Source organism: Esox lucius, chromosome 19, assembly GCF_011004845.1.
Source record: "Esox lucius isolate fEsoLuc1 chromosome 19, fEsoLuc1.pri, whole genome shotgun sequence".
In the NCBI taxonomy this organism is placed as follows: domain Eukaryota; kingdom Metazoa; phylum Chordata; class Actinopteri; order Esociformes; family Esocidae; genus Esox; species Esox lucius.
Window position 1 is genome coordinate 45,301,195 of NC_047587.1, and position 14,496 is coordinate 45,315,690.

At 42.1% G+C, this 14,496-nt stretch overlaps 1 protein-coding gene across 4 annotated transcripts in view; it reads left to right on the plus strand.

The window, feature by feature from the left end:
- Positions 1–14,496, plus strand: part of osbpl5 (oxysterol binding protein-like 5) — a 191,758-nt gene that overhangs the window by 138,745 nt on the left and 38,517 nt on the right. For all 4 annotated transcript variants that reach the window (XM_013131244.4, XM_013131246.4, XM_013131247.4 and 1 more), the window contains one exon: positions 9,475–9,611. In XM_013131244.4, coding sequence (XP_012986698.2) covers positions 9,475–9,611 — 137 coding nt within the window. The remainder of the gene's footprint in view (positions 1–9,474; positions 9,612–14,496) is intronic.

Below are 14,496 nucleotides of genomic sequence, written 5' to 3' on the forward strand. Positions count from 1 at the left end.
ACTGTTTATGACATCACTCATTTTGGGTACAAGACTTTTGTGTAGTTCTGTTCATTCCCTTCCACATCCTTTGCTATGTATATATAGGCCTAGATAAGTATATCTAGGCCTATATATCTCACATTTCTGTCCTCAGGTGCAAGTTTAGTATGAGTACCCTGCCACAGGCCTGCTTGTCTCTCTCACCGTCCTTATTTTCAACACCACCAGAGATCTGTTTCTGTTTGGTTCATGTTTAGAAGAAGCACACAATCTGAAAAGGGTGTAAAGGAATATATGAAAGTTGTCATATATCATCCAGGAAGATTTTAACTGTTCCTGCTCATAGAGGCATGCTGTTTGATTCGTCGTTTGTTTACAACTCTCTTTCTCCCTCTGTCAACCCTCAGGAACATTGGTCTTCTTAATCAATACGCCAGTAGACACATTTCTTTCACTATACCTAGTCCCTTCAGATCTAGCTTAGCCTTAGCTATGCCTTCTTGCTTGTCACTCATGTAACTGAGTAAATGCATCCTAGCACGTATATTACCAATAAGTCTCCATCCTTTTATTGTAGTCAACTGGGTGGGACTGACAGTTTCATTGTGTGATCCCTCCTGATGACCTGATCAATGTCTTCAATGTCCTTGCCCAAGCTGGAAGAGACACTTGTGTACTCTCTACTCCCCTGTGTATGGAAGACCCATCCACCTCCAAGATCGCCAGAGACCAGCCACCCAGACAACTGCTGCAACAATCGGTTTGCATAACCAAAGAATTTCTGCACAAACTGTCAGAAACCATCTCAGGGAAGCTCAACTGCATGCTCATCGGGCTCTCGACATGACTGCAGTTCGTTGTCTTAACCGACTTGAGTGGGCAAATGCTCACATTCGATGTTGTCTGGCACTTTGGAGAGGTGTTCTCTTCACGGATGAATCCCGGTTTTCACTGTACAGGGCAGATGGCAGACGTATGGTTTGTATGGGTGAGCGGTTTGCTGATGTCAACATTGTGGATCGAGATGCCCATGGTGGCATTGGGGTTGTGGTATGGGCATCACCTCATGTTGCAGCATGCTAATGCACGGCCCCATGTTGCAAGGACCTGTACACAATTCCTGGAAGCTGAAAACTTCCCAGTTCTTGCATGGCCAGCATACTCACCGGAAATGTCATTCATTGAGCATGTTTGGGATGCTCTGGATCGGCATATATGACAGCGTGTTCCAGGTCCTGCCAATATCCAGCAACTTCGCACAGCCATTGAAGAGGAGTGGACCAACATTCCACAATCAACAACCTGATCAACTCTATGCGAAGGAGATGTGTTGCACTGCGTGAGGCAAATGGTGGTCATACCAGATACTGACTTCTTTTCGGACCGCCCTGCACACCCCGGGTCCTCAATCCAGTGAAACTGCACATTTTAGAGTGGCCTTTTATTGTGGCCAGCCTAAGGCACACCTGTGCAATAATCATGCTGTCTAATCAGCATGTTGGTATGCCACACCTGTGAGGTGGATAGATTATCCCGGCAAAGGAGAAGTGCTCACTAACACAGATTTAGACAGATTTGTGAACAATATTTGAGTACATAGAGAAAGTTTTAGATCTTTGAGTTCAGCTCATGATCAATGGGGGCAAAAACAACATGTTTGATAGCATTTCATTATTTGTTGTGTCGACTCTATTAGCTATATTTCTATGTGCACATTTCAAGGGAAGGTTTGTCCAAAAGAATCAAAGATTTTACAACTATTGGCTACAATGGACTTGTATAATTCAAATTTTAGAGAAACTCACTGGACTGTTTCACCTCCCTGAAAACCACCTAGGAATCAAGAACAGAGATTGCAAAGAAGCTAGGTAGGCAGAATGAGAATTTTCCTAGGACTAACACTGTTTTTTTCCCTTTTCCATTTAAAGTTTAATGAACTTGTCTGTAACTTACAGTCTTTACTAATGGGCTTTATGGGTGAATGATTAGAGAAGATCACTAATGATCTTCTCATGGCAGCTGACTCTGGAATATTAACCATTATCATCCTACTTGATCTGAGTGCGGCCTTTGATACCATCTCTCATAACATCCTCCTTGACAGTCTAGTCTCTATTGGTATAACTTACACACCTTTGGACTGGTTTAAATCCTATCTCTCTGGCTGCACTCAGTTCATCCAACTCAAAACTTTCACATCCATCTCCTGTCATTACCGGCATTCCCCAGGGCTCTGTCCTGGGGCCCCTTCTGTTTATCATCTATCGACTTCCTCTTGGTCATAACTTTCGTGAATTCAATATCCATTTCCACTGCTATGCGGATGACTCCCAGCTATACCTATCAACTAAACCTAACTCAACCCTCCCACCCACCTCCCTCACTGATGGCTTGACGGAAATCAAATCCTGGTTTTCCTGCAGCTTCCTCAAACTTAATGACAAAAGGAGGTTCTCTTCATTGGCATGAAATCCACTCTGACAAAACATGACAGTTTCTCGCTTTCCATTGATAACTCCTCAGTTTCTCCCTCCGCTCAGGTTAAGAGTCTGGGTGTCATCCTTGACAGCGCACTTTCATTTCAAGCTCACATTAATAATGTGACTTGGTACCCGTAAAAAATCTATATTTTGGGAGTTTGTGGCTTAGGTTACCTTTGATAAAGTCACCAAGGAGGGGGTGTTGCTAATATTTATGACAGTAAATATAAATTTACTATCAAACACATCACTGATTTTTATTCTTTTGAAGTTTTACTCATGAAAGTTAACCAGGGCGATAAATCGTTTTAAATAGCTACTATTTATAGGCCCCCCGGGCCATACACAATGTTCCTCAATGAGTTTCCAGAATTCTTGTCTAACCTTGTAGTCATGGCAGATAGTATTCAAATTTGTGGCAATTTCAATTTTCATATGGAAAAGTCCAATGATCCTCTTCAAAAAGCCTTTGAAGCCATAATTGACTCAATGGGTTTTATCCAACATGTCTCAGGTCCAACACATTGCCACAATCACACCTTAGACTTAGTCCTGTCACGAGAAATAGATATTGTAGATCTAATACTTTCCCCCCAAAATCCTGGATTATCGGATCACTGTCTTATTACATTTACTGTTAAAACAAGAAATCCACTTGCTCCGCAAACAATGAGTTTCAAAAGCCGTACTATAAATTCTAGGACTACAAATAAATTCCTTAATATTCTTATATAAGTTCCCTCATTAACGACAGAGTAAATAAATCTGTAAACGATCAAATTGAGGATCTAAACTCAACACTGTGAAATACATTAGACACGGTTGCTCCACTAAAAACAAAAGAAATACGCGACAAGAAACTTGCTCCCTGGTACACAGACAATACTAGAGCACTTAAGCAAGCCTCCAGAAAATGGGAGCAAAAGTGGCGTTCCACCAAGTTGGAAGTATTCAGACTAGCCTGTATAGACAGTACACTACTATACCAATAATCACTCACGTCTGCTCGATCAGCTTATTTCTCCAATCTGATTGAGGTGAACAAAAACAATCCAAAATTTCTCTTTGATACAGTTGCAAAGGTAACAAAAAAGCAAAGCTCAACAAGTGAAGTGGGTCTTCACTTTAGTTGTAATGAATACATGAACTACTTTGATGAAAAGATAATCACCATTAGAAAACAAATAACTGACTCCTCCTTAAAAAGTTATGGTCATCAAAATCTCAGTTGTCCTCAAAATGTCCTGAACCTCCCTGACCAGGTGTCAATGGGGACACCAGAATTTTTTAATACCATATCGCTCGACACATTCACAAAATTTGTAATGAGTTCTAAACCCATAAACTGTCAGCTAGAGCCAATATCGAACCTCCCGTTCCTCTCAAAAATCTTAGAAAAATGTGTTTCCCAACAACTGAATGCCTTCCTGAAGACAAATAACATTTATGAAATGCTCCAGTCCGGTTTCTGATCCCATCATAGTACTGAGACTGCACTCGTGAAGGTAACAAAGGACCTTCTAATGGCCTCAGACAAAGGTTCCGCATCTGTCCTGTTGCTTCTTGATCTTTGTGCTGCTTTTGACACTGTTGATCACTCCCTTCTCTTAGAGAGACTAGAAACCCATATTGGGCTACGTGGACATGTTCTAGCTTGGTTTAAATCTTATTTGTATGAAAGATATCAGTTTGTTAGTGTGGATGGCATGTCCTCTGACAAGTCAAAGATATGCTTTGGTGTTCCTCAAGGCTCGGTTCTGGGCCCATTATTGTTTTCACAATATATGCTGCCTCTGGGCGATGTAATCCGAATCACAATGTAAACTTTCACTGTTATGCTGATGACACACAGTTATATATTTCAATGAAGCATGGAGAAGCCCCTAAATTAGCTATTTTGGAAGCATGCGTTTCAGATATTAGGAAGTGGATGACAGAGAATTTCTTGCTCTTAAACTCAAATAAAACAGAAATGCTTGTTTTAGGTCCCACAAAAACAAAGAGCGTTGTTAGCAGATCTGTGAACCTTGACAGCTGCATGGTCGTATCCCAAAAAACTGTAAGAAACCTCGGCGTTACCCTTGACCCTGACCTCTGCTTTGAAGAACATATAAAATATGTCTCAATAGTTGTTATTTGCAAAAATCTGAAACTTTCTATCAAAAACTGATGCAGAAAAACGAATCCATGTTTTCGTTACTTCTAGACTAGATTACTGCAATGCTCTTCTTTCCAGTTACCCTGACAAATCAATAAATAAACTTCAATTAGTGCTGCACACGGCTGCTAGAATCCTAACTAGAACATTTGAACACATTACTCCTGTCCTAGCGTCCTTACACTGGCTGCCTGTTAGGGTTAGGGCTGATTTTAAGGTTTTACTCTTAACCTATAAATCAATACATGGACTTGCTCCTACTTACCTTGTTGAAATGATCCAGCCTTACATACCTACACGTAACCTACGATCGCAAGATGCAGGCCTTTTAATTGTACCTAGAATTTCTAAACAAACAGCTGGCGGCAGGGCCTTTTCTCATAGAGCTCCACTCCTGTGGAATGATCTGCCAATTAAGGTTAGAAATGCAAACTCAGTGCAAACTTTCAAGTGTCTACTAAAAACTAATCTCTACAGCACGGTTTATAATTTGGTGTAGCCTGGCCCGGGGGCGTGAAGGTGACCAGTAGGCTTGATACTGTCCACCCTTGCTGTCTTGCCAGGTGGGCTCTCGTCGCCACTGGTATGCCCTCCCTCCAATGCCTTTCGGGGGAAGAGTCACTGGCTTGTTGTTGTCTCTCTGTTGCGCATTTGTCCAATTGGGCTGTACTCTGCTGGCAATACTTGGCCCTCATTCAGGGTGGTTGCGGTTGGTTGGGTGTCCCTTTGGTTGATGCCTGGCAATGTGGGTGGATTGATTTCCTGCCTGTTGGGCCCTGTCCAGGGCCTCCCCCAGGTAGGGCCACAGTGTCGCCGTACCCCCCATCTCAGTTCCAAGGTCTTACGCTGCTATACTATTGTGCTGTGGGATTGGGTCAGTTCTCCTTCCCCACTATCAAATCAATCAATCAAATGTATTTATAAAGCCCTTTTTACAACAGCAGTTGTCACAAAGTGCTTTACAGAGACACCTGGCCTTAAACCCCAAGGAGCAAACAACAGTAGTGTTGAATTTCAGTGGCTAGGAAAAACTCCCTAAGAAGGTCGAATTTTAGGAAGAAACCTAGAGAGGACCCAGGCTCAGAGTCCAATTGGAATAATAAATACATTTCTCTGGGCTAAATCCAGAGTCTATTTGATTTTAGACTAGGTCAGAAGTATGACCAGGTGGACAAGGACAGGGACAGCAATAGGCCCCCCAAACCAGGTAATCCGCAGGTGTGGACCAGGACCTCATCTCCTCCTAAAATTTAAAACTGGAGGAGACTGATTTAAAAAAAAAAATTATAATAATAAAAAAAAAAAGTTAGTAGTGCATTTCTCATATCCCCCAGCACAATAATATAGCAGCGTAACACCTTGGAACTAAGTTCTCCTTCTCCATTATAAGTCATTGTTGATATGAGGAATGCATTTTCTGAATTTTCCAAGTCTCCTCCCGTTTTAAACTTTAGGAGGACATGAGGTCCTGGTCCACACCTGCGGAGTACCTAGTTTGGGGGCCTGTTGCTGTACTTGTCCATCTGGTCATACTTCTGACCTAGTCTAAATTTAAATAGACTCTGGATTTAGCCCACATGCATTTATTACTTTTAATATCTCACCCGGTACAGCCAGAAGAGGACTTGTCACCCCTCTGAGCCTGGGTCCTCTCTAGGTTTCTTCCTAAAATTTGGCCTTTTTAGGGAGTTTTTCCTAGCCACTGAAATTCAACACTACTGTTGTTTGCTCCTTGGAGTTTAAGGCCCGGTGTCTCTGTAAAAGCACTTTGTGACAACTGCTGTGGTAAAAAGGGCTTTATAAATAAATGTGATTGATTGATTGACCAAGAACAATAACTAAGGAGTCCAGGTATGACCACTCAGCCCCTAGTATCTGTTCAGCTAGCTGCTGTTGTCTCATGCACGTTGGTTAGCAGTGGAATGTAAACACCGACCAGGATAAATTAAAGGATTGCAGTTGATAAAAAAAAAAGTCAGGAGAACAGTACCGTGGCACAGTATGACTGTCACATCAGCCATTGTTAATGTAGAAACATATTCCTGGTCCCTTCGTTTTGCCCTTGAGTTCTGTGACACGATCCACACGGAAGATTGAAAAACCAGGCAATTGCAGTGCTGAGTCCGGTATAGATCCACACAGCCACTTTTCCGTGAAACACAAGGCGGACAATGAGGAGAGATCTTTTTTTTCCCCAACAGCAAGTGAAGTTCGTCTAGTTTATTGCCGAGTGATTGCACGTTGGCAAGGAATATTCCTGGTAGCGGAGTCCGTAGTCCACAACGCCTTGAATGTACAATTGACCCAGCTCATTTCCCATGCCAAACGCATTTCACTGCTTGACAAAGTACAGATGTGGTTTTGACCAGAATGTCCATTAACAGATCTCACGAGAAAATCTGGGAATAAATCTATAGTTGTTTCCCTGATGTTTATGATCTCTTCAGAAAACAATCAGAGATTTGTCAGAGAACACTGATTAAACACACAAGATAAGACAAAACATTGTGCACCAGCCAACCAAGGCGGGCATTTGCATCCTGGTTATTAGACTGATAAGGGAATAGGAACCAGCTGTGCATAATGGTGACGAGATTAATGTAATATAATAATATACGTTTTATAACTAATACAAGTAATAAAACTTTTGTCCATTCAGAGATTGACATATGCCTTTTGTGTCACCTAACAAGTGAAACTAAATGGAATTTACCAACATGTTTGCTCTGCCTACTTTGAACTCTTGTGTATTATTTACACTAACTCAAAATCCAAAGCAGTGATTACTTCAGTAACAAGTGAAATGTGTATTTAAGGTGTTGGGATGGAGCCTGTGTCTTGACCACTGACTTGCTTCTTCCGTGGGAAGCAGCAATACCCGACAGTAAGATGTGTACGGTTGGTTCTAAAGGCAGGGAGGTGTTTATGGTGGGTTATAGCTGTGCAGAAGGAGGGTGTGGGTTAAGAACACAGTCCATGGGAACTGAGTTGACAGCTACAACTCAGTCTTAACTCCAAAACTGGCCACCTGGAGCTGGGAGTGGGAGGTAGACACAGTATGATGGTTCTAGTAATGCCAGTGCTGGGTTAGCGGAATGAGTTCTACACATAGGTTTATATGTATATGCAATATAACCGTAAACAGTTTACGGTTATATTCCGACTGTTTCTGGTGGATTTTCAAAGTATGCATCCGTGCATGCGTTTTGGGTCAGGATAGACATATGCTGGCTAAAACATACAGTAGTTACGTTATAGTAAGCCTTAACGGAAATGGTATACAGTTATATTGCGACTGTTTCTGGCATGGAAAAGTTAATCTTCAGTCTCGCTAGCAATTGCTCAATTCTTAGGATTATTCCTAGGAGGTTAGTAGAAACTAGTAAGCCTATTACTGGCTAATAAAACGGCCAGTGGCTAAAGCCTTGAAACACACACACACACGCATACCCCTTCAGAGTTATCACTTTATACATTCCAAATTGAACTGTGGGCCTAGCAACCCTATTTGCTTCTACAAAACGTTAGTAGTGTTTACGGCTTACTTCCAATGGTAACGTTAAGTACATAATCTACTAGCTAGCTATGTGTGTCCAGCAAATTCATGTTAGCTGGCTGGATTTACATTACCAAAAGTTACTTAGTTACCTACCAAACAAGTTTTATACAATATAAGAAATGATATAGCCACAAACAGCATTTAAGGCTCTGTGTAGCTAACTAGCTAGCCAGCTAACAGTCTGGTCCACAACTCGAGAGTAATTGGAAGATACAGGAAGTTAGCCAGGTAGAGGTACATAATGTCCATATCAGCTAGCGAGCTTGATGCACTTGATTAAACCAAAATAAATGGGCCCTGTTTGGCAGCACCTCCTCTTTCCCCCCCTACCTTGACAACTGCTGCTTTTCCAATATCCTAACTGAGAAACGTTTCTCCCAGCTTGAAATAACAGAAAACGAGCACTGTATTGGTTCTCCGTCATCCTGTTTACAGTGGGATAAGCAATGAACGAATTGTACACAGATCTTTTTAACACACAGCCACACTTTGTACAGTACCTGTATCTGTCTTGCTCCCCTTTTCTCACTCCTCTGTTACTGAGTTAGTCTGTTTGTTGTTTGTTATTGTTGTCGTCAGGAATAAGAGGTGGTGGTTCTACAGGACAAGAGGTCAGGCCAGTGGAAGGTGTTGTGGTGATACATGATAGATGATGGTTTTTAAATGCGTAGGTAGATGAGAGTAGATCTATAGATAATTGGCTGGATGGAAAGGTAGACAAATGAATGAGTGAATAAATGGATGGGTTTGGAAAGTATTCACATCCCTTTAATTTCTTTACATTTTGTTATATGACCTATTATTTTCTTAATATCCAAAAAATGACAGCAACACAAACAAACATTTTACCGACACAAACTGTCCAGATAGCAATGGCCCAATCTGGACAGTGAGTTGCTGGTTTTATTTGTCCCAACTTGACTTTACTGGCCCAGGGCCATCATTATTGTCAAACCCTGCGCCATAATGACAAAGTGAAAACAGGTTCTTAGAAATGTGTGCCGATTTATAAAAATTATTAGTAGGCATATAAAGAAGACTGAAAGTATATATATTTTTTAAATGTTCAATGCATTGGCACAAATGTGTATAAATCAAATAAATTATAATTTGTTGTTGCAGAAAAGGAAGGGGTCTGAATACTTTGAGCCCACTGTAGGTAGGTAGGTAGGTAGATAGATAGATAGATAGATAGATGGATAACACTACATCTTTGGCAATATTCAAAGCAATGCATATGTGTAAATACCACACACCATGTTAAATGTTTGTTTGTTGTGTGTGACTCTCCACAGGATGGTGAGGTGTTCCTGCAGGAAAAGAAGTCAGGACAGCAGGAGATTCTGTGGAACCCCACTCCAGAGGTCCGCAAAACCCGGCTGAGGAGGCAGGTGGTAAGACTGGACCAGCAAGGCCAGTTTGAGTCAGAGAGGTAAGAACACATGCACGTCTTATTTAATCAACCCAATTACATTTAAGGATGCACCGATACCAGTATGGGGCCAATACTTTGCTCATGTACTTGTCCTTGTACTGTGAAACTGGATGGTTGTGTTGCAATTGGTAGAGTGGGACGATGGAAATGTCTGCAATTACACAAGTAGAGTGCAAGCTCTGCTCTGCTAAATTGTCAAGAGGATGAAAGGAAAAACACAAATTTAACACAAGCAATTTGATCAAACATTGTTAGACACAACGCAGTACAGTGTTCAATTAGTATGCTAATGCTAGCAGCGCAGAACCACAATAACAGCTAACTCCAACACTGGAGAAGCAAAATAAAATGTCCAGAGAAAGCCAGCAGGCAGAAAAAAATGTAAGAGCAGAGCATGAAATATTCACAGTTTACTATTGCACGAGCATCAGAGCAGTGTATGGAGTACTTAAGTTAGTTGCCTGAAAACACCCTCAGTGCTGTATTACCCCTTGGTGATGCAGGTCAAATATTGTTATACAATTAAACGTTATACTCACATTTCAGGAAAAACGTGTTGTAGCTACCTATAGACTCCAATCTACCAGGCTCCAGTCCGGATATTTCATAAGTCCCTCCAAGCGAGCTCTCTGACTGGGGGTTCCTGAATATTAAGTTATGCCCACTGATGTTCACCGTTGGTCAGTTTGGGGACATCCTGGTTTGATACATGGTTCGCCACTAGGTGTCATGTACAGTGGATATAATGTCTACACACCCCTGTTAAAATGCCAAGTTATTGTGATTTAAAAGAATGAGACAGTTAAATCATGCCAGAACTTTTCCACCTTTAATGTGACCTATAATTTGAAGAATTCAATTGAAAAACAAACTGAAATCTTTGAGGGGGAAAAATAAAAAACTCACAATAACCTGGTTGCATAAGTGTGCACACCCTTAAACTAGTACTTTGTTGAAGCACCTTCTGATTTTATTACACCACTCAGTCTTTTTGGGTAGGAGTCTATTAGCATCTTGACGTGGCAATGATTGCCCACTCTTCTTTGCAAAAGTGCCCGAAATCTGTCAGATTGCGAGGACATCTCCTGTGCACAGCTCTCTTCAGATCACCCCACAGATGTTCAATTGGATTCAGGTCTGGGCTCTGGCTGAGCCATTCCAAAACGTTTAACTTCTTCTGGTGAAGCCATGCTTTTGTGGATTTGGATGTGTGCTTTGTCATTGTCGTGCTGAAAGGCGAACTTCATTTTCAGCTTTCAAACGGACGTCTGAAGGTTTTGTGCCAAATGCCTGGTATTTGGAACTGTTCATAATTCTGAGCTCTACATGTTACAAAGTGAAACAGACCTTCTTTTGCACAAGTTTATACAGGATTACCATTTATGCATTTTCCATAGATTCAACATATTAAGCAAATGTGAACATGCTGTGTAAGGTACATTGTGTGGTGGACCTGTGAGCAACAACTTAAGTGTCAGCTAAACTCTTCTGAAGGTCCTTTGCAGAGACCTGTGGGTTTTGCTGTGTAGATCTGACCAGTTTTCATACAAATCATTGTAAGGTTTCTGCTTCCTTTGACTTGCACTGTTCAATTTAACAGCATCGTTCTAGACAGTTGAAATTGGTAACTGGCAGTGTTGAATTTTCTATAGCCTGTTGCAGATAGGTAGAAAGTGCTTCTTGATTTTTCTCCATATAATCACTCTATGCACTCTCTTGAACATTTCCTACTATACATTTCTACAATATACAAGAAAAGTGCCAAAATAGATTAATTTAATATTATTAATACTGCAGGCTTTTATTTTGAAGGCCAAATATTGTTGCTTTGGAATCTCTAATGTTGCCAGCATGACACTGTCACATTCAGGGTTGGGTAGGTGACTTTTTAAATGTAATGTAAAACAGACACAGGAACAGTTTCTACACACATGCTGTATCCAGGGTCTGATGGATCTGCAGTGATGTTTCCTGCCCTTTAACTGACTCTGGTTTTGTATAAGTCCTGGAGGGCAGGTTGGCACCAATTATCTTTTCTGCAGTTTTGACTGTCCGTTGTAGTGTTCCTTTCCAGTTTCGTGGCAGATCCAAACCAAACAGTGATGGATGTGCAGAGAACAGACTGCATGATGGCTGTGTAAAAGTGGATCAATAGCTTCATGGACAGGTTAAGCTTCTTAAGCTGGCGCAGGAAGTACATCCTCTCCTGGGCCTTTTTAATGATGGCGTCTGAGTTGGGCTCCCACTTTAGATCCTGGGAGATAGTGGATCCTAGAAACCTGAAAGATTCCACTACAGACACAGTCCTGTTGAGAATGATGATGGGGGGCAGAGTCAGGGGCTCCTCCTGAAGTCCAAAGTCATCTCCACAGTTTTGTGGAGGCAGACTTGTCACCGTCCCGGGTGAGGCAGATGACCGTACTGTTGTCTGCAAACTTCAAAAGTTTGACAGATGGGTCTCTTGAGGTGCAGTCGTTGGTGTGGAGGGGGAAGAGCAGTGGGGAGAGCACACACCCCTGGGGGGCGCTATTACTGATTGTTCGGGTGATGGATGTGGTGTTCCCCAGCCTCACATGCTGACTCCTGTTGGTCAGGACGATTGTGATCCACTGACAGGTGGAGGCTGGCACAGTGAGCTGGAGGAGTTTGGTATGGAGGATGTCTGGGATGATGGTGTTGAACTCTGAGCTGAAGTCCACGAACAGGATCCTTGCATCCCTGGAGATTCAACGTGTTGCAGGATGTAGTGCAGTCCCATGTTGACAGCATCATCCACAGACCTGATAGCCCAGTAAGCAAACTGCAGGGGGTCTAGCAAGGGGCCTGTGATGTCCTTCAGCTGGGCCAACACTAATCTTTCAAACCATTTCATGTTCACAGATGTGAGGGTGACAAGTCTGTAGTCATTCAATCCAGTGATGAGGGTTTTTCGGGGACTGGGATAATTGTGTAGCATTTAAGCAGGAGGGATCTTCATACAGCTCCAGAGATCTGTTGAAGATCTGTGTAAAGATGGGGGCCAGTTGCTCCGCACAAACTATATGGTTACACACCATCTGGGCCAAGAGCCTTTTTGGTCTTCTGCCTCTGAAAGAGCTGCCGTACACCCTCTTCACAGATCGTTAGTGCAGGTGGGGGGTCAGTGAGTGGAGGTGACAGGGTAGCAGTGGGGGGAAGGTGACTGTTTGAAAATGGTGCTGGACTGGGGGAGAGGTGTGACTAGGGGCCGCTCACACCTACAAAAAAAAACATTCAGCTCCTCAGTTGTCGAGATCCAGCAATGTGCTTTGACTTCTCTTGTCAGTGTGTTTCTGGCCTGATTGTACAGGGTTCTGCCTCCACTTCTGTAGGCCTCCTTGGAGTTTTGCTGTAAATCAGGGTTTTTGGTTGCAGTATGTGCTGAAGGTTTTTGTTGGCACACACATATCTTCACAAAAACTGATGTAAGATGTCAGTGTCAGTGAGTTCATGTAGGTCTGTGGCTGCAGCCTCAAAGACACTCCAATCAGTAGAATCGAAGCAGGCTTGTAATTCCACCTTAGACTCATTGGTCCATTTTTTTACAGACTTGACCACAGGCTTAGCAGATTTACATTTTTGCCTGTAGATCGGGATAAGATGAACCAGACAGTGATCAGAGAGTCCCAAAGCTGCACGTGGAACAGAGCGATAAGCGTCCTTTAATACTGTGTAGCAGTGGTCTACTGTGTTAGATTCCCTGGTGGGGCACTTAATATGCTGTCTGTATTTTGGAAGTTCACGGCTGAGGATTGCTCTGTTGAAGTTCCCAATAATAATAAGCAAGGAGTCCGGATGTTTTATCTCCAGCTTAGTTATCTGATCACCCAGCTGTAGTAACGCTTCACTAACACAAGCCTGAGTTTGGATGTACACGGCGACCAGAATGAATGAGGAAAACTCCCGCGGTGAATAAAACGGTTTACAGTTAATTAATTAAGTGAGGTCTGCATGACATTTGTGCACCAACCTTCGTTTACGTAGAGACAGAGTCCGCCTCCACTCTTTTTTCCCCCCGTTACCTCCTTTACTCGATCCGCGCGTGTGAGATTAAATCCCGGTAGATGAATTGCGCTGTCTGGGATGTGCTCAGAGAGCCAGGATTCAGTGAAACAGAGGGCGGCAGATCTGCAGAAGTCCAAGATAGTCCTGATGAGGAGCCGCAGATCATCCACTTTCTTGGCTGGATCGATAAAAAGCGGTGGAATATTATGCATAGCTGAAATTCCAATATGTAAGTGCTCATCTCTGGTAAATGTGACCCAAGATGGACAGCAGAAAACAGGACAAATAGACAAAAACACGAGAAACACTACAGAGCAAAATCCAGAGGCAGCCATCGCCGGCACCATCTTTGAGATGGATGGAGTTGTGGCCACGTCAAATGCAAATAATCATCCTTAGGCGGAGTGCTTCCCCTTTTCTTCTCAAATGTTGTGGTAAATTCAATATGTTTTATCTTGAAGGCAGCACTATACAGCTATCTAACAAATTGTTGCCTAATCTACACTGAACAAAATTATAAACGCAACACTTCTGTTTTTGCCCACATTTATCATGAGCTAAACTCCAAGATCTAAGACATTCTTTATTCGATGGCATCTTTGCACGTATGATGATCAAACACACAATTGGGCGCGCAATTCATATTTTGGTTCAAATAACGATGTTTTTATAAAATTAAATAATATACTCAAACATACAATGTTTCATAATTATTTTGCGCACCTATTCTTTTTCATTTGAAGTAATCCAAAAGTAATCATTAATGTCATTCAGGCAATGTTAGAGATTCGGCAGCAACAATGACTTCAGATTTTTTTATTTTGCCTTCAAAATAAAAGCCTGTGATGGGTTTTGTGTA